Source organism: Aptenodytes patagonicus, chromosome 7 (assembly GCF_965638725.1).
Source record: "Aptenodytes patagonicus chromosome 7, bAptPat1.pri.cur, whole genome shotgun sequence".
Lineage (NCBI taxonomy): Eukaryota > Metazoa > Chordata > Aves > Sphenisciformes > Spheniscidae > Aptenodytes > Aptenodytes patagonicus.
The window spans coordinates 3,417,318-3,437,013 of NC_134955.1; the positions used below are offsets into that span (position 1 = coordinate 3,417,318).

A 19,696-nucleotide genomic window follows, 5' to 3' on the forward strand; every position below is an offset into this window, starting at 1 on the left:
CAGTTCTTCTTTACATCGACATTTTATTTATATAATATGGGTCTACATGGATTTATGTTAGGTTTAGGCAGGTGTAAATCAAATCAGAACTGGCTGCTCTGAAATTTCAGAGCGTTCTGAGTTAGACTTACTGCATCTGATAGGAAGAAAAGTCTCCACAAAACACACGGGAAACCGGAGACATGCAGAAAACTCTTAAGAGACCAGATGAACTTACACTATTTATTTTAATGGGAATCATACTTATGTCAAGACCATAAATATTTTCCAAATTTAGCTGCTATTCCTGCAACCAAAACCACGTATGCCCACTCAAGTACAAATCCACTGAACTCAAAAAGGTTTTCAGCTTAGTTTCAGCTTCAGTTGTGCAATTTGCAGTTCAGAATTATTGCAGCTGTTGTCTTTTTTGTATGGATTTACAGCGGCAGAAATCCCCTTGAGCCAGAAAGAATTTCTGAAGCAAAGTATCATTTATTTCAATCTGGAGTGAAATATACCCCTAATATCTAACGCAAACTTAGCCTACACTAAGCGAATGTACTGATTTCAGCTCATCTTCAAACAGTTTTTTTGGAACTATAATGAAAGATATCTACCTAAAAGTGCATTCAGTTATAATTTCAGGGCAATAGGGTTGCGCATTATTCAGCTACACTTTTTTTTTTTAACGAATACTTTTAGGAAAGGCCAGATTCATGTGACATAGCTGTGAATAATATTGGAAGAAGAAACTGTCTGGAGTCAAGAAGTCAGAACCAGCTGTGATAATGCAGCTCCTGACTAACTAGAACAGGTTTGGATACATTCCACCTGGCTGACCACCTACATCACAAACCCATTTACCCTCAGTTACCTCTGTAATCAGTGGAGCGCAAGAGCCACTCCATAGGAGTGATTCAGATCTTTGGTGTGGTCCATGAATCACCCGCTCAAGATGCTTGTCTGTTCTCATTGACTACAGAGGGAGCCTAGGGCAGCCGGACTCTGCCGTGGGAGCCGCAGTTAGATGTCTAAACCGGCGTGAGATGAATCTGGGCTGGGATGCTGGATACGTGCGAGAAACGGCACAGCTTGTTTGTAGGAAAGCAAGTAAAATGAAGTGAATGTCCATAGAAATAAGCAGTGCTGTTATTGGCTTCATTGCTTTGGATTTAGCAGCCCAAGGTTTGTCTGTCTTGTTAAATTTAACTGGTCTGGAATTAAATTACTGTATTTGCAAGACTGGACCCTAGAGCTTCAGAGCCATGGCAATCTCTCAGGATATGTAAAAAATCAGTTACCAAGAAAAAAGGATTATGTTATTTTTCTTCCAAAACACCTTGTATACGCATGCACTGATCCCAGCGTGAGCTCTATAGACATTTAGCCTTTCACCTGTTTATTTCGCAAGACCCCAAGAGAGAATGGGAGTTGGTTTCTATGCGGATCATTTCAAAATTGAGGCTTCAGCTTTTAGAATGTTTTGAGACCTGTTAAGAGAAGAAAAAAAAAAAAGATAGTATTATTTTAATAATATATGCAATGAGCTTTATAAATAGTCTGACTAGAGTAAAAAGGATTTGCATGTGAAATAACACTTCTGTTCCTGTAAATCAGCATTTGAAGGAAAAAAAATAGTTTCTTTTCACTTTGTCTGCTATGCAAAGGCTCCTAGTGTTTCAAGTGGCTTTGGAGTAGGCACTAAGCAAACTGGACCATGATTTCGATGTACTCAGGATCCTCTATTATTAGTCCTTCATACTGTAGTAAAGTAGATAAAAGCATTTAAAAAATAAAGAGATCTCATATAGCACTTAAGCCTGTTTTTAATCCTTAACTGACTAGATTTCAAGTGATAACATACCTCTCATTACACACACATGGCCTGCATGAAATTGTATGCAGCAATCACTGCAGCCCTTGGAATTAGAAGTTATGGGCATCCAGTGCAATCAGTATGCATAGTCAGAGTCTAAAAACCAGTAATTCTCCTCTCAACTATAAAGACTGTGTACTTTAGTAAAATCTCCTCCATCAGCGTTATCAATCGTCATGTACAATACTTGTGTCTTCCAGAAAGAATACCTAATTCTGACTTCAGTAGCAATTTCTCAATTACACAACTGAAGCTCAACTGAAGTGGCCAATTTCTGCAACCTCTTCTAGAAAAAAAAAAAATCTGTTGCTAAGAACAGAGCAAGACACATGCAGCTTCAGACAGCTACTACTGAGCAGTACTTACATTGGAAACTGAAGCTAATGCTGCCATAATTAATTATATTAACCTCCTGTTTGATACTGGCATAACATGGCTTTCTGTCTGTCCAAAAGACACAAGTGCTAAGTCCCAGCTGAGGCTTGGCTTTGTGTATACAGCGGTGTGTACAGAAACTCATGGCAGAGCGGCATCCCGCGGAGACGGCAGCAGTGATAGCAGGGATAACAGTGAAAATGGACTCTCGCCACGCACGCCCTCATACAGACACCACAGTTCATATTGCCTGCTCTAACCGGAGTCAGACTTTATATAAAGCAGGTTGTGCTTCTTGACCGATCCCTGTGGGTCACGCCTCTGAGTTCAAGCATCTTACAGGACCGTGTTTATCTTCACCTGAGGTTTGATCCAGCATGTCCTCAGTTGCCATCAAGGTCTTCATGTGTAATCTTTTGACTCAGCTACCAACAAAAGATTTGTCCCTGTGTTGCGCCAGATAATACTCTTAGTCACTCGAGTTTTCTTTTTGCCCTTTTCTGTTTGCCTGAATGCCTTGTTCCTTTGTATGGAGGTATTTACACAGCTTTTATCAAATTACAATTAATTAATGCTGGCACTTATTAAATAAAAAGCCATTTACAATCTAGCTGCTGAAAGTAAGATTACATGGCATGTAGCTTGCAAGAGAAAAAACCAAGAGAAAAAGGTATAAAGGGTAGTCCTCTCCCTGCTCTTGGTTAAGAAATCAGTATTTCTAGGAAGGTGGACAAAAGCTGAAAAAGCCTTGTCGCTGTCTTGTCCCTAAGCCACATCGATTAGTTAATCCTTAAACAAAGTGACAATAACAAAAGAAAAACATTTAGGAAATGGCTGAAAGCAGCGTGTAAGATATAAAGGGGAATAAGTCATAATAGAAAAAACAGCAGACCTGACATTGTTCATCTGTGCCATAACAAGCAGGGCAAATGATTTATTTCAAAGCTAAATTCCTTGTTCTCCCGAACACAGTTCATATTAAAGACCCTTTGACCATACCATCTGTTTGCATTGTAATTCACATTTAAAAGAGTCAACATAAATATTGACTCACGAACAGGTTCTAGCTTAGGCCTGTAAGTTAAGCTGCCACAATACACTTAAGATTTCGCAGAAAGAGCTAGAGGAATATTGGTCCCTTTTTCCTTTCGTGTTACATACAATGAATCAATCACTCAGTACTCCAAATGCAGGTCAGATCCTCTCGCAAATCCAAATAAACTTAAAACTTCTCTTTGTCCCTTAAACAATTTTAAATGCCAATGCCTAAAGCTTCCAGGAATCTTTAACATTTCTTCATATACAAATGTGAAACATTAAGTCTAGCCAAGGTGAGATTACTTTGGCAGTTTCAGTCTAGTGAACTGTTGCCCTTGCCACAGAAGCTATCGAGGAACTTGGCACCAACTCGTTCTTTGTAGATTTTACCTGTGAAGCCAAAGACTGAAATGGCAGGGACTCACCTATCTTCTGCCGTAATCGTTTAGGGGCACCATGAAAGTGCATGCAGAACGAGAAGGAAGGAGTCTTCCATTCACTTCGGTCAGGTATATCGTTTCTAAACCACACTGTGCCTGTTAAATCATTTCTTTGGTGTCTACAGCTGCTGCCTGCAAGAGCAGAAGTAACAGGGAAGAGGACAGAGGGTTAATGCCAGTGTCACAGGTTTTGTATTGACCCAAAATACTAGATTGAAGGAAAATGCTGAAAATTATACTAACCGATGACTGCTCTAATGTATACTAGGAATTAAGCCAACTCTTGCATTTAAATCTGCGAGATTAAAACAATGGCTTAAAATCACTTTTGCTCTGCCTGACCTTGAAGATGCAGCAGCTGGCCCTGAATTTGTAATTAATATTTAGTGTTGGCCCAGAAATACAACAAAGTTGTTTCTAGCAAAACTAGGGCTGCTCCCGGAGATTGTCATAGGGATGTATTTCTTTACAAAGATAGTATACAGCTTATAAGTGATAGATGTAAGTTTGAGAAGCAGTACTGAGAAATAGCTCTGTCAGGAAAGTCTTGTTTTCCAGATTATATCAAATAACTTTACTTAAGGGTGTGTGTACGTATGCATATGTATACACACGCTATATATACACGTACAGAGAGGTATGTGTATGGATGTACCTCTATATACATGTACACAAGCATATCAGGATTTGGGAGGCACGTCATTTTCATGTCCAACACTTTCTTTCTCTCCCGTAATAAACTATAGTGTTTCACCAAAATAACATGGCACAAGTTTGATGCCAATGTATCTTTAAGCGGTGTACAAACAGTAATGTTCCTTGCATAAGTATTCAGCATGTACCTGCTATCCATGGATATTCATCTAATAAAGGGGAATATTCAGTATAAGTGATACAATGAAAAAAATTCTCCAGTAACAGATTTTTGCTGTAAACAGAACCATCAAATTTTATGCCAGCCAAAATTTGCAGTGACAATTTAAAGTTTTAGGTACCAAATCCAGTGACGTTTTGCTGGATTGGGTTGTTTTATCTCACATTCTGCAGAAAGGTCAGGATGTCCAGCAGCCGCAACGGGAAAGGTTCTTGACTCCCAATTTTAAGTGCTCATAGAAATAGCATCTCTTACCTGTCTCAGTTTGCAGCCAAAATGCCGCAGAAAAGCCTGCATATATGAACACCAGTTAGTTCTTAGCAAGGTTTATGAGTGTACAAAGGAAGGGTTTTTCAGCTCCTAGGGCTCAGTTTGGTTGCATGATTAGAGGCTTTTTTGTCTGCCTTCAATAATGCCACCTTCGTAGTACCAAAATAGGTGACCAAAAGAAGCCGGCAGCCCTCTTCAGCCAGCAGCTCCCCGTTACTCCTCTTTGCATGGAAAAAGAGGAAGCTGCTGCTGTAACATCGGACATGACAACGTTTCAAAAGCAGGATATTCCCTGACCTGCTTACAGGTACCGTGGCAATTCCATCAATGCCCATTTTTCCCTAGCTGAGGTTGTCGTATCCTATTTGAATACATTAAAAACCACTGGCACAGGCTGTCTGAATAACTAGGGATGATTCAAGAAATGTCAAAGTCCTCTTCAAACCACCAAGAAAACCAGTGTTTGTTCTCCCTCAGGCTTGTGTGTTTTAATTATTCAACATTTAATGATGTGTGGGGGTATGAGTTTGCAGGAGGAAGATAAGGGATGAAAGTAAACTTTTAAGAGAAAATGGGGCAAGCCTATGGGGCACTTCAGGTACTGTTTAAATAAAAGAAACTGTGATCTAATTTCTCCATAATTCTTTCTCTAATGCCTCTGAATTAGCCTGTGGGAACTTCTCAGACCTCGCAAAACAAATTGAGCTCACCACAACTGAGACCTGAGCAACAGACATCAGACTTCGCTGGTGAGGCCTCTTCTGGCAGAAGACATGGCACAACCCTATTTGAGTCACTGATTATTAAAGCAGCCACCCTTAAAAAATCCAGTTCAACCTAAATGCAAGTATCCATAATAATAATACTCTACAAAACAGTAAGAATACTAACCTAGGAAATGCACGAATAATGGCATTACATTCTGGGTAAAAGCAAACTCAGGATTTTCAAAGGTGTTGATTGATATTAAAATTGGTTAAGTACTCCGGCTGTTTTTGCAGTGGTATCTACTTCGAGACTGTTGATCTAGACACTTCTGCAAACCTTAATTCACAGAAGTAAACACAGGTGAAATCTGTCTTTGGCTTTCAGGCTGCAAAATGATCTGGTCCTTTCATGCTACTCAGTAGCTTATCCAATAGAAATGATTACTGGAGAACGAGGAATTTCTAGGGCTGAGGATTTCTCACTCTGACGAGGATTCCCATGTCCATTCCCACTTTAAGCAACATGAGTAGAAAGGAGGAGATATTCCTAGAAAGAAAATCATGACCGAAGTGTCCTGTGCCATGCTCCAGCTGCTTTTAGTTACCCACAGAGGCTGTAGGGAGCACAAGCATCAGTTACGTATGCCGAGGAGCTCAAGGACTGTTTGGAATCTTGGCTAAGCACCGAAGCGGCTTGGACACCTTCCTTCCCCAGCACTTTATTTGTGTACTGAATGCCGGATGGAAAATGAGGGTCCCATCCACAGAGTTACTCTTGCAATCAACGCCCATGGTTTGTGCGTGCCTCTTGCTCACATGAAGGTACTTACTCATGTTACTGTTTCATTACGTTAGTCTAACCTGAAACTAAGGGGTCTGAGTTCTCACTCGCTCATTCGGTCTCACAAATGAAGGTTTGAAGCGAGTCAGGGCTGGAGTGCTGGTAACTGTGAAGTTCCAGGAAATGAAAGGAAAAAATACTGCCCGGACTGAAGGGCCTTATAAATACAGTCATCTAAGATACACAATAACATTTCATATCCCTTAAAATTCACAGACCAGATATGGAATTTGACATTTCACTTTAAAGAATCACATGTACTGTATGGAGATACGAAGTTCTTTAGCATCGAAGTGCTATTTTTTTTGTAAAAAGTAGAATAAGTTTTACAGAAAATTGTATGAGCAGGTCCACAGTGCATAACTTATTTAGGTGGTATATAACAGAGCTGCAAGTAGCTGTTAGCTAGAAATGTACACTTTGTTGTTTTTAGCTCTAATTAGTTTTAATTCATCTGCATATATGTTAGCTACTTCATGCACAAACCTGCAGTTAGACACACAAGTTTGAATTTTACCGTTCAAGCTGGATACAGAAATGGAAGCCCCACGTGCTAAACTGGTGGTTAGAAAAACATTGAAAGTAAACTTCTTAATTTCCAGCCCGGTGCTTCCTCACGTGCCCTGTCCCAATGGGGCAGCGGAACCGAAAGGAGAGAATTCAGTCAAGAAATTTCATTTTACATTCCTGCAACTCGGAGCTTGGATTTTTGACATGGTCACCGACCGGAGACTGCGGCAAATCTCACTATTAGTAACAGCTTCCAAACATTATTCAGCTGGCTGGGATAGCCAGAAGGTAGCGTGCTGCAGCCGCATGCCCCATGTACTGCCATGCACGGCGGTTGCCATGGGAATAATGGCTTTGGGGGTAATTCAGGCTATCCAGGGTTTCCCACATTAGGGACTCTACAGCTGGGAAGCTGTGACTAAATTCTGCTCACATTGAGCATAACGTAAAGAAAAAAGCATAGAATTTGGATCCCAGAAACCGTGGGCCGAGACCTGCCAGGTGCTGCACCCTTTTAATTCCCCTTTTCTATGCAACTTTTGTTTCAAAATTTGGCAATATGCCTAGAAGCGACAGGAAGCACCGCTCAGAGAGACCACTGGTTGGGAGAAAAAGATAAGCATTTAGCTTGGTTGTTCACATATTTAGTTCTATTTTTATTTAACAGATGCGGGAACCTGTTCCTTAAAAGAAAACGTTTGTGTTTTTTTTAAAACAAATATTACAAATTCTGAAAAAGAGTGGGAAAAAGATGAGCTAATTTTGAGTAGAACTCTACAGTGAAAAGCCTGTAAATACTCAAAACGTCAAGACATTAATGATAAGAAAAGTTCTGTAGCCTAATTTTTATACCAAACCTTTCTCATGGTTTATATGCTCACTGTACATAAAATCTGGTACCAGGTTTGAATACAAAAATCATTTAACTTCTGTACAGAAACGCAGCCTTCATACATCCCTTGGGACAAATCTTTGCCACAGGTAGTGTGTACGCTTGCAGAACAGCTGTTAAAACCCTTTTAAAAGTTAGACCACAATAAGAAGTGCTCACTTACTAAATTCTGCAAATTATATTCTGAAGTTAATAGTCCTGCTGGGATCAATAGGAATAATGGAATTAAAAAGTGGAAAAGAAAACAACATTATAAAAATTGTGAACATTTTTAATTGCAAGATTATTGCTTTACGTAAAAGTTCTATAAAACCAGGCTCACCTGTAAATAAAATGCCTGCCACAGAATATCCCAGTTGGATGTTTTTTACATCTCTGATGACGATGGTCCGATTTTATCTCTGTGTAACTTCACACAGCACAGGAGCCTGGTCTGAAGGCTTGAACACTATGAAGTAAATAAAAACACCAGTTTGATAACTTTTTGAAACATTAGACATACAAAGTTGACATTAAGCTGCTTTCCTTAGCAAAGGTACTTACTACATTGTATTGGAGATGTAATCCTCAAAACCTCTTTCATAGCTGTTATTTTTTATATACCAATCTCTTCAGCGTCTTAGAGAGTACATACAAAAACCTTAACTTTGCTACAATAGCTGGTTACTTTGAAAGCTGTGTCCTGCCAGAAACACAGCATTACCCTTTTCTCTGACAAACTAAACCCCGAGCTGAAAGAAAGGAAAGCTGCCTTACTATCCACGCAAGAAGAACTGTACCCATAGCGTATTTGGAAAACGATGAAAAAGTTTTCAACTTCCAACACCGGTCAAATCACGGGAGTCGCCGAATTTAAACTCAACCAGCATTACCAACTTAACATATTTTAATAATATATATTACATAAAATTTTACAGGAACAAACCTATGTTATTTTATTCTTAGTCTGTTTTAAGAAATGAATGTGTAAAGTTCTCCAGAATGAAACACTAGCAGAAATAGCTCTGTGAGGGAAACTTATGCCTCTTTAATCATTAAGAGTGCCTGTAAGTTTATTCCACACAGATTCCCACGCAGAAGCCTGCATTACTCCGCACTTTCCCGGCAGCTGAGTAAAGCTGTGCTTCCTTGTCTCTAGCCCTACAGTTCCCAGAACCCGTTGCAACACACCCTCTTGATGTTAAGTAATCCTCAGCTACAAAAATTTTTACGAAGACAAAGATAGATTCTTCAAAAGTTCTTGAACATTTACTCAAAACTCCTTCCCCTACCCCTCATCTCACCCCCACAATTCCTATTTTGATGGTATACAGTTGAAACAGTGAACTAGCTTCTGTAATTCTACCAGTGCATCCTTGCAATAAAACCACTGGCAGAGAAAAGAAGTAACAAATCAGAGGGAAAACAACTTAGAAAAATATTCTCCGCTCTGGAACACATTTTAAGGACATAGGTAATCCATGCAGGGAATGGGAAGAACAGCACAAACCACCTTTTGGTAATTGTGAAAGAAACAAAGACGGTGATTAGAAATAAATTTAAATTGAAAAATACTCAACCAAAAAGCCTGAATTAAGAACATGCTGAGAGCTCGGAGATACACCATGTGTTACTAAGCTTTTTGCATTAGACAATTAAATGAAGCAATTCGGATGAAGTTGCTAAGCCACTAGCCATCATATTTGAGAAGTCATGGCAGTCCGGCAACATTCCCACTGACTGGAAAAGGGGAAACATAACCCCCACTTTTAAAAAGGGAAAAAAGGAAGATCCGGGAACTACAGGTCAGTCAGTCTCAGCTCTGGGAAGATCATGGAACAGATCCTCCTGGAAGCTATGCTAAGGCACATGGAGGACAGGGAGGTGATTCGAGACAGCCAGCATGGCTTCACCAAGGGCAAGTCCTGCCTGACTAACCTAGTGGCCTTCTATGATGGAGTGACTACATCAGTGGACACGGGAAGGGCTACAGATGTCATCTATCTGGACCTCTGTCAGGCCTTTGACACGGTCCCCCACAACATCCTTCTCTCTAAACTGGAGAGGTATGGATTTGATGGGTGGCCTGTCCGGTGGGTGAGGAATTGGTTAGATGGTCGCATCCAGAGGGTAGTGGTCAGCGGCTCAATGTCCAGATGGAGATTGGTGATGAGTGGCGTCCCGCAGGGGTCCGTATTGGGACCAGTACTGTTTAACATCTTCATCAGTGACATAGTGGGATTGAGTGCACCCTCAGCAAGTTTGCAGATGACACCAAGCTGAGTGGTGTGGTTGACAGGCCAGGGGGACGGGATGCCATCCAGAGGGACCTGGACAAGCTGGAGAAGTGGCCTGTGTGAACCTCATGAGGTTTAACAAGGCCAAGTGCAAGGTCCTGCACCTGGGTCGGGGCAGCCCCCGGTATCACTACAGGCTGGGGGATGAAGGGATGGAGAGCAGCCCTGCCGAGAAGGACTTGGGGGTACTGGTGGATGAAAAGCTGGCCATGAGCCAGCAATGTGCGCTTGCAGCCCAGAAGGCCAATCGTATCCTGGGCTGCATCCAAAGCAGTGTGGCCAGCAGGTCGAGGGAGGGGATTCTGCCCCTCTCCTCTGCTCTGGTGAGACCCCACCTGGAGTCCTGCGTCCAGCTCTGGAGCCCTCAGCATAAGAAAGACACGGACCTGTTGGAGCGGGTCCAGAGGAGGGTCACGAAAATGATCAGGGGGATGGAACACCTCTGCTATGAAGAAAGGCTGAGGGAGTTGGGGTTGTTCAGCCTAGAGGAGAGAAGGCTTCGGGGAGACCTTATTGCAGCCTGTCAGTACTTAAAGGGGGCTTGTAAATAAGATGGCGGCAAACTTTTTAGCAGGGCCTGTTGCGACAGGACAAGGGGGAATGGCTTTAAACTAAAGGGGGGTAGATATAGACTAGATATAGGGAAGAAATGTTTTACACTGAGGGTGGTGAAGCACTGGCCCAGGTTGCCCCGAGAGGTGGTGGATGCCCCATCCCTGGAAACATTCAAGGTCAGGTTGGACGGGGCTCTGAGCAACCTGATCTAGTTGAAGATGTCCCTGCCCACAGCAGGGGGGTTGGACTAGATGACCTCTAAAGGTCCCTTCCAACCCAAACCATTCTATGATTCCATGATTTCAGAAAGTAGCCAATTATTTTAGGACTGAAACAAAGGCTGGAGGAAATACAGCTGCCTGTGTTTGGGGAATGGAGAAAAAGGAAAACAAAGCATCGCATTTGAAATATGCATGACAACCAATTTGTACAAGAGGAAATTTTAATTAAAAATCTAGAAAACTTCTCTTAACTCAGTAATGAAAATAATGCAATTTTAAAAAAAAAAACCTTAATATGCAATATATAATTGATATCTTCAAAAATCACAGGAAATGGCAAGCAAGTACTGAAAGGGACTGTGAAGCGACATGGCAAAACAATCCTCCAAAATGAGAATTCTCCCGAGATGACACTTTTTATTCTCAACATTTTTTGATGTGTTGTTTTCTCAAGGCTGTAGGGAAACAAGACTCTCAAGAGACCGAACGGAAAAGGTTTTAGTAGTTCCTCACAGGCAGATACTCTTGCAGAGTATCCTTGAGAATTTGATAAAATGGGTGATTAAGTTACTTGTCTTATGCATTCAAAGCTTTAAGTGCGCACTAACACATCAGTGCCAGTAAATACTTCACAGAACACCGAGGCCTCTATGAGTTTAACTTTTGAACACATCCTCTAAAAGCCTGAACAGGTTTAGAATAAGCTATGTTTTTAATTAATTGTAAAACAAATACAACATCCTTACCAGAGCATGACGAGCAGAGGAAAAATAAGGAAAACAACAGTAAGGGATTTACTCACAGAAGGCCTATCTCCCATGCATGCGCTGCACTGCGACGCCATTTTAGGCTCCTGAGGGCTGGCATAGAATTGATTTTCTTACACTTCCCTGAGTGACAGCATTCAAATGCTACTCCTGCTAGGAGAACTACAGCCTTTTTAGCACTTCTGAGAAATTCAGTGACAAAGCTTTTTGCTTTTTTTTTTTTTTTTTAATGTTCCAAGAAGGACATTGGTAACATAACGCCTGTTTAGCACCACTCCTTGCTTTAAAAGTGTCCTTAACATTTATCTTCTCATAATTAGAGATCTCATCATAGACAGCAATCCCATAATATAAAAAACCAGTTAAATTTCTTTTGTTTTTAAGGAAGTATTTTTTAATGAAATGTGCACAAAATTATACAATATAAAACTGTAATTCAAGTTATAAAAATACATATATTTGAGTCAAAAATACTCCATTTGAAAATAAAAGATTGCTAACTGGACCACAACACATTTCCTTAAAAATTGCATCCTTTTTCCTTACCCCTCCTCCCAATAAAAAGATTTTGTTCCATTTGATTTTGTTCTCACAGAATCATCTTTTTAATCTCTAATAAAACCAGGTTTTAATTGGCCCTGAGGTACTGCACAGATTGATGCAGTCTAGTTCATTGCTTTCATACACAGTAAAATATCCACTAAGTACAAATCCTTAAAGAAACAAGAGGTTTTTATTGTCTGAGGCAGAATATTTCTCGTAGCTGATGAGCGCTTGGCTACAACTAACAAGTTATTCCTAATGATTCTTAAAATCTCCTGGTTATATACAGTAGGCAGGATACTTCTTTTCAAATTCCAGATAAAAGTATCTTCTGTGAACCAGAAGACTTACTACAAGTGGATACAAAAACCATGTTTCTGGACAGATTGAACTTGGAACTGTTGCAGAGCTGTTTCACCACAAATACAACTTATCTTGCTAACTTCACTTCTACTCCACTCTGCTCACAAAGATTGCTTAGAGGCACGAAGGAAAAAAGTCAGAAGCAATCATTTTCTTTAAATACTGTAGAATGAAGACTGTATCTATGAAACAAAAACCTTTTGAGCTCATCATTTAGCTGAAGTGCAGCACCGTTATCTCCTACTGGAAGCCTGGAATTGACAATCGATACTGACAGGTATTGGACCAAGTACTTGAAGAACTGCACCTGCCCAAAAGGCGGACAAGTGGGAACTTCTGTATTACCCATTGCTCCTTTGCTTGTATACAATCCCTGATATTGAAATACTACGATTAGAAAAATACTTGTGAGAATCATTTAAGAAAAAACCTTAATGAAAAGGTAAGTTCACATTACAGCAGTTTCCATTAACTACAATCAATTATTCAAGTGTCATCATCTAAACTAAAGGCACCAACTGCAACAAAAACTTGAAAGTTATCAATGTCACCACATTTATGCAGAGTAGTGGTATATTATATGCTGGCACCTAGCCTTCACAGTAATTGCACCATGTAAAAAGAACTTGAAAGGAGCTAAAAGTCACACAGGTACAGTAGCAAAAAAGAAGCCTCTCTTCTTCAAGTATCTATTTATGTAGTTAGAAGGATGTTTGCAGTAACAAACAATCCTACTCATTCAAGCAATAATGATTTCAAAGAACTTTTCTCCCTCGCACAGGGGATAGTCCCCAGAGGCCTCTACAGCCCTGCATGTCTTGAAGCTTGTGCAATTCTTCCAGTTTTACATTAGGCGTGAAGGCCATTTTTTGAGGTCTGTTCCAAATTAAAGCTGAAAACTGAATCTGGTCTCGTTCATAAATCCTCCTTCCTCTGCGAGTTGCTTACAATCACTTTCAAAAAATGTAAAGGAACAGGAATGAACTAAAAAATTGCAGAGAACTTGGAAGAGCTATTGGATCTGGAGCGACCTTTGAAGAGAACAAACTGTGGCAAAAGACAGCTCACCTTCACTGGATATCGCTAGAGGAAAGTCAGTATTATACATTTTCTCTCAGTAGGCTCTCACACCCCTCCACTAAAAAGAAACCAATTTGTTTTCTAGGTTTTTGTTACAGTACACACTTCTGTTACCAAGAGCACAGATAACTGCGGCTTACTTATGAGGTGAGCTGCAACTTCCAGCAGACATGACCTGACTCTGTGACAAAAGGATTCCTAGTAAACAATCTTAGAACATCCACGGCAGTAAAAAGAGGCTGCTGTAAACATCTGAGAGACACACACAATTTCTTTGATAGTTTCAGGCGAACATTTCCTTCAGGATAATGAAGGCACTTGATACAGACATTTGATTTCAACTAGTTCATTTTGAACCCGGGCACATTTTCTGCCAAGAAAAAGCCACCACAATAGTTACTAGCCCTCTTGCACTGCAGTCTTAGGGTCTGAGGTTACAGTTGTTTTAGTATCCTTTTACGCAGAGCAAGTGTATTCAACAAATTATGGAAGGTATTATCTTATGCTACTCAAAAAGAAAACCCAGTACACAGCTAAGAGGTCTACTCCTTTTCCCTTTCACACTACAGTTATAATAGGCCACAAAAAAAAAAAAATCCAACATCCCTGTGAAATTACAGTTGCCTCAGAAGCGTCCCATGGATGTCTTTTCAGAGAAGATATATCTGAAAAGTACCTGCAGTAAAGCAAATCTTGTTTTCAGGTAGGTGGTAGAACAAAAGTGTGAGAATTTCTACAAAATGGAGTTTAGGTCTTCTAAAAGTTAAAATTTCTTAAAGGAAGCATCAAACTACAAAGCATTACCTGAAAGGAATTTGGTTTTATGTTAATCTTCATCTGACTACAAATCAACCTAGTAAGACACATAAATTAATGGCAGAATAAGTAATCAATAAGAATCAATGATATTGATTTTGCTTCAGAAGAGTAGAAGGCACCTCTACTTCTCTGCCTTCTTCCCCATGTGTGGGATATAGAAGTGTTTTTATATTGATTTCACCTGGTTCCAGTGTTCAGTGACAAGAGCTTCTGTTCAACTCTGTCTGCCACCAAATTCATATTACAGCCCCGAAGAGCTTTTATTAAGTCAGTCACCTTTGCATCTCTTCCCTTCCATTTCTGCCACTCTCGAAGTGACTGAGCCAACTGTTCCCGCAAATTAAATGGATTAGCTGCCACTACTCTGTCCATTTTCACTTCAGAAAAGCCAAGTTTTCGCATCACAATTTTCCAGTCTCTCCCGACATTTTCACATATGACTTCAAAAGCTGCCTTCAGCAGACCTGAAATAGCAGAAATGTATCAAGTTAGTGATGCATTCACTAAGAAATGAGACAACTTTTAATTTTTTTTTTTTTTTTTTGAAGCAAAACGCTACCACTCTTGCTGCATTGCACACACTGAAGGTCATACCACGTCTGAAAAGCTGCTGGATATAGTCGGAATCCCAAGTACACAGCGGGATTTCCAAGTGACCATTTGATACAAGAAGGGAAGAAATTTCTGCTCCGGAAAGCTGTTTGCAGCATATGCTGCCCTCACGGTACGTCTCCAGGTACAACACAGCCCCGGGCAGCAGCCAGTAGCAGAAACACCCTCAGCGGTGGGCTCAGCTACAGCAGGCAACTGAGGGCGGCCGTGCCGTGTGTCTGCTCTAAGCGTACCCACAGCCAGGCGATTCGTACGGATTTACTGGGGTCGCTTGGGGTGGGGTGGGGTGGGGTGGTGGTGTTAAAAAAATAATCCACCTACGTTTTTCATGCACATCTGGTTGATCATCAGGAGCATTAGCTTCCCCTTCCTCTACGAAATGCTTCAGCTGCGAGACCAAATCTTCTCTTTTAATGCTCGCAAGCAAGCCTTCAAGAAACGATACCTCGCCGCTTCTAATCAGCTGCTGCTCGAGAAGGATGCTGAAGAGCTCCCCGCCGCTGCGGACTGACTCAAGCTTCCTTTTCCCAATTTTCCCCCGGCAGAGAAACTTCAGGGAAGAAAGCTCGCTGTCCGACAAGCTCGAGGAGAAAGAGTGCAGCAGAGTCAAAAACGGATCCATGGTGCCGAGACCTACACCGCAACCAGCACCAGGCCCGGGGCGAGGCACAGGCCGCGCGGAAAGGCTGGCGGAGTCCCGTCCCCGCCTTCCGGGGGCGGACTGCGTTCCTGTTTCCACAGAGCGACTTCCCGCGGGGCCGGAGAGCTCGGGGAGACCCGGGGACACCCGACCCGACCCGACCCGGCCCGGCCCGCCCCGGCGCCGCCGCGCTGGCCCCGACCCTCCGCCCGCGCAGCCGGCGGCTGCCTTGCCCGGAAGTCACGTGACCGCGGCGGCGGCGGGCTCCCCTCCACCCGCCCGCCATAAGATGGCGGCCCCCCCAGGCTGCCCTGTCACGGGCCGTGTCTGCCCTCGCCTGCCGCCGCTCAGCCTGGTTTTAGGAACGGCGCAGTGCTCAAAAGCCCTCGGAGGCGAACGGGCTTGTTTTGTGATGGCGAATACAAAACGTGTGTTGGAGCCGAGCTCGGCACGGCCGATCTCCTGCTGCAGGAGGAGCAGGGCCGGGTCCTGGCACATCAGCCTTGGCCGAGCCCTAAGTTGGGGGAACTGTAGGTTCCCCGTTTAATACAGAATTATTGGCCTTCTTGTCAGCACCTAAATCTCCAAGGGTTACTTTTTGGGTTTTTTTTGCAAAAGGGGAAAAGGAAGTACAAGGATAAAAGGACTCGCTCGACAAAGAGCAAGAATGGAGATTGCTCCATTCAGAGTCCAGATGGAGATTGGTGACGAGTGGCGTCCCGCAGGGGTCCGTATTGGGACCATTACTGTTTAATATCTTCATCAATGACATAGTGGGATCGAGTGCACCCTCAGCAAGTTTGCAGATGACACCGAGCTGAGTGGTGCGGTCGACGTGCCAGGGGGACGGGATGCCATCCAGAGGGACCTGGACAAGCTGGAGAAGTGGGCCCGTGTGAACCTCATGAGGTTCAACAAGGCCAAGTGCAAGGTCCTGCACCTGGATCGGGGCAACCCCTGGTATCACTACAGGCTGGGGGATGAAGGGATGGAGAGCAGCCCTGCTGAGAAGGACTTGGGGGTACTGGTGGATGAAAAGCTGGACATGAGCCAGCAATGTGCGCTCGCAGCCCAGAAGGCCAATGGTATCCTCTGCTCTGCTCTGGTGAGACCCCACCTGGAGTCCTGCGTCCAGCTCTGGAGCCCTCAGCATAAGAAAGACATGGACCTGTTGGAGCGGGTCCAGAGGAGGGTCACGAAAATGATCAGGGGGATGGAACACCTCTGCTATGAAGAAAGGCTGAGAGAGTTGGGGTTGTTCAGCCTAGAGGAGAGAAGGCTTCGGGGAGACCTTATTGCAGCCTGCCAGTACTTAAAGGGGGCTTGTAAATAAGATGGCGGCAAACTTTTTAGCAGGGCCTGTTGCGACAGGACAAGGGGGAATGGCTTTAAACTGAAGGGGGGTAGATTTAGACTAGATCTAAGGAAGAACTGTTTTACGCTGAGGGTGGTGAAGCACTGGCCCAGGTTGCCCCGAGAGGTGGTGGATGCCCCATCCCTGGAAACATTCAAGGTCAGGGTGGACGGGGCTCTGAGCAACCTGATCTAGTTGAAGATGTCCCTGCCCATGGTAGGGGGACATGGATGACCATGGATGACCCATGGACTAGATGACCTCTAAAGGTCCCTTCCAACCCAAACTATTCTATGATTCTATTCTATGATTCTATTCTAAGAAAGGCCACATCAGAGCCCCGCTCCCAAAGAGGCACTGCTGTTCACTCCATGTCCCTCCCTGGCAGCTGCCTGCGAAAGCAGCCTCTCCCCTCCCTGTATGGCCTTGGTCCCCCCTGGAGGCCCCCGGCCTTTCCCTGGAAACGCAGGGCTTGCAGCCTGGGCTTTGTTCCTCACAAAGATAAACTGTGACATGAAATAACTCCTGACCTTTAAAAGGCAAGAAATAGGGCAAGTCCTTTTATTTTAAAGGCAATTTTTATACAAGGTGAAAGGTGGCGAACTTTTCTTAAATGGGAAAGTTCAAGTTCATCCCATTGTTTGGTAGGTCCCCAAAGTTTGGAAAAACCGTAATGGTTTTTCTGCACAGCACGTGCAGGTAGCTCAGAGATTTTCTTTTGTGAACACTTGCATGTTGATTCCCCAAGCTACCCCATCACTAAATTGTTTCCGGTACAGCCTTTAATTTATTATTGTTGCAAAACACAAATAGACCTACGGTCCTTGTCATAAAAAGATTGCTGTCTCAGATACACGAGCTTAAGTGTTACCATTTTCTGCATCTCCTTCTCCAGTCTCACATTCCAACGTGAGGAACAGCTCCTACTCCCAAAACATTTCTAAAACTCCCACAGGCACAAGCCTTCCTTAGATAAAATCACTAGATTTTCAGCATCCTGTTTCAGTCTGTTACACAGGGCTAGTCTTACACATGACCAAGAAAGCCAATATATGGAACTGGCTACACGCATGAAGCCCAGCTGTGCATCCACAGCACCAGGCACAACGATATAAGAAAATACATATTTCATACTGAATACAAGATTTGTTTCCCATACAATCCTCCCAGGTTATATGAACATTGGGCAACCTAATTTCCTCCAAGTAAGCATTCCTTTAAAATCATTTCCTCTGCTATAGCATTAGCAATATTTTCTTTGATTTTTAACCAGATAATCCCAAAATTCACAACAAATTCAGGACTTCCATCAGCCTCCTTCCCCACCCCCCCACCCCCTTATGTTCCTCATCCAGGAAAAATGACAGGTCATCTAATCATGCCAACTTTATAAAGCAGCTAACGTGCGTATTACTCCCAGTCTCTCAGATGAGATATTAAACCTGTTTAAAAGAGATTTTTGTGTAGTCCCTAAATGCTGCAAATTGGAGGAAATTAACCTGTTGCAGGGTCTCATGGTAAAGTAAGTGGCGAGGGGAATTGGCACTAAGAATTTGAGCTGGGGTGAGATGTGCCTGGGTTGGGAGATGCATTTTCTTTCTGCAGCCCTGAATGTGCTTTAAACTGAAAGAAAGATTAATAAAAAGGGTAGTGTAATGCCAAGGAGAAATATATTTGCAGCATGTGGGTTAATTTAGAAAGCAGATGTAAGCCCTAGTAACAATATAAATAGTATAACATCCAGTTAAATAAAAATCTCATTTTAATTTTGCCAAGGAAGATGACTCTACAAAACAGGAGGAACCAAATCACATGGTGCATAGTTTGTGCCTGGTGATGGCAGCTGGCTGAATTCAAAGGCAAGTCTACATGAAGGAAGTCTAAATCAGCGTAATTTATATCTTTAGTCTCTATCCCTTGCCATGCAATTGAAAGCAACATCAGCTGAGATTTTAATAGGTTCTTAGGAACTTAGCGGCCAGATTCAGCACCGATGTACCAGGAGGTGTGAAAGCAATTGCATACGTCAGTGTAATTCTAAGGGAGTCTAAATCTGGAACTAAAAGATACAAATCATCATTTAATTAAGATATAAATCATCACTTAAATGCTTTTAAACTTACTCCTAATGCCTGGCATAGTGATTTAGTAGTCCCTTTTATTATGTCTGAATCTGACCCGTTAACTGTACTTTGACACATTCACAGATGAAAATACCCAAGCAACTTGCTTTCCTCCAGTTATTTCCTTTGAAAGCAGTTCACGGGGCTTTAGCAAAGAAAGTATTTGCCAAGGTCAACAGATCATAACCGCTCCACATCAGAATAAAATTTAATAGAAATGATTTATTAGGCCAGCTCAGATTTCAGTGGAAGTTTCCCAGAAATTTAAGTGCTATGAATGATCCCGTTCCTAACCAAATAATTTAGAGGTTTCTTGAGGCAAGACGATTCCTTGCAAAATACTGCAGAGGGAGCTCGAAGCCTGGGAGTGTTTCAGGCTGAGCCTCTTGACTTCATGGTCTTAGCTGGAGGAGCAGGGCAAAGAGAGCAAAGAAAGATTCATTTCTGCCGCGCCTTCAGTGAGGTGTCAGTCACCAGGACATTCAGGCAACAAACACCCATTTAGAGCCTGTGGACACGAAACGGCGAAGCGCGTGGC

At 42.5% G+C, this 19,696-nt stretch overlaps 1 protein-coding gene and 1 long non-coding RNA gene across 2 annotated transcripts; both read right to left on the bottom strand.

Annotated features, from left to right (window-relative positions):
• Positions 1–610: 610 nt before the first annotated feature.
• On the bottom strand, positions 611–8,246 carry LOC143162777 (uncharacterized). The gene is made up of 3 exons (XR_012995792.1): positions 8,128–8,246; positions 3,697–3,843; positions 611–1,472 (listed from the first exon to the last, which is right to left on the bottom strand). It is a non-coding gene; the product is annotated as an uncharacterized LOC143162777 (long non-coding RNA).
• Positions 8,247–11,550: 3,304 nt separating this feature from the next.
• Positions 11,551–15,850, bottom strand: FADD (Fas associated via death domain). Its single transcript, XM_076343790.1, has 2 exons — positions 15,363–15,850; positions 11,551–14,893 (listed from the first exon to the last, which is right to left on the bottom strand). Exons 1-2 carry the CDS (start codon positions 15,661–15,663, stop codon positions 14,607–14,609), a joined length of 588 nt encoding a protein of 195 aa, XP_076199905.1. The 5' UTR covers positions 15,664–15,850; the 3' UTR covers positions 11,551–14,606.
• Between the last annotated feature and the right edge of the window lie 3,846 nt (positions 15,851–19,696).

Bases quoted from the DNA above. Each gene is read 5' to 3' on its own strand.
- FADD (XM_076343790.1), bottom strand. From the start codon at position 15,663: ATGGATCCGTTTTTGACTCTGCTGCACTCTTTCTCCTCGAGCTTGTCG. The intron at 14,894-15,362 runs GTAGGTGGATTA...CTGCTATTTCAG, and splicing joins ACCAGATGTGCATGAAAAAC to GTCTGCTGAAGGCAGCTTTT.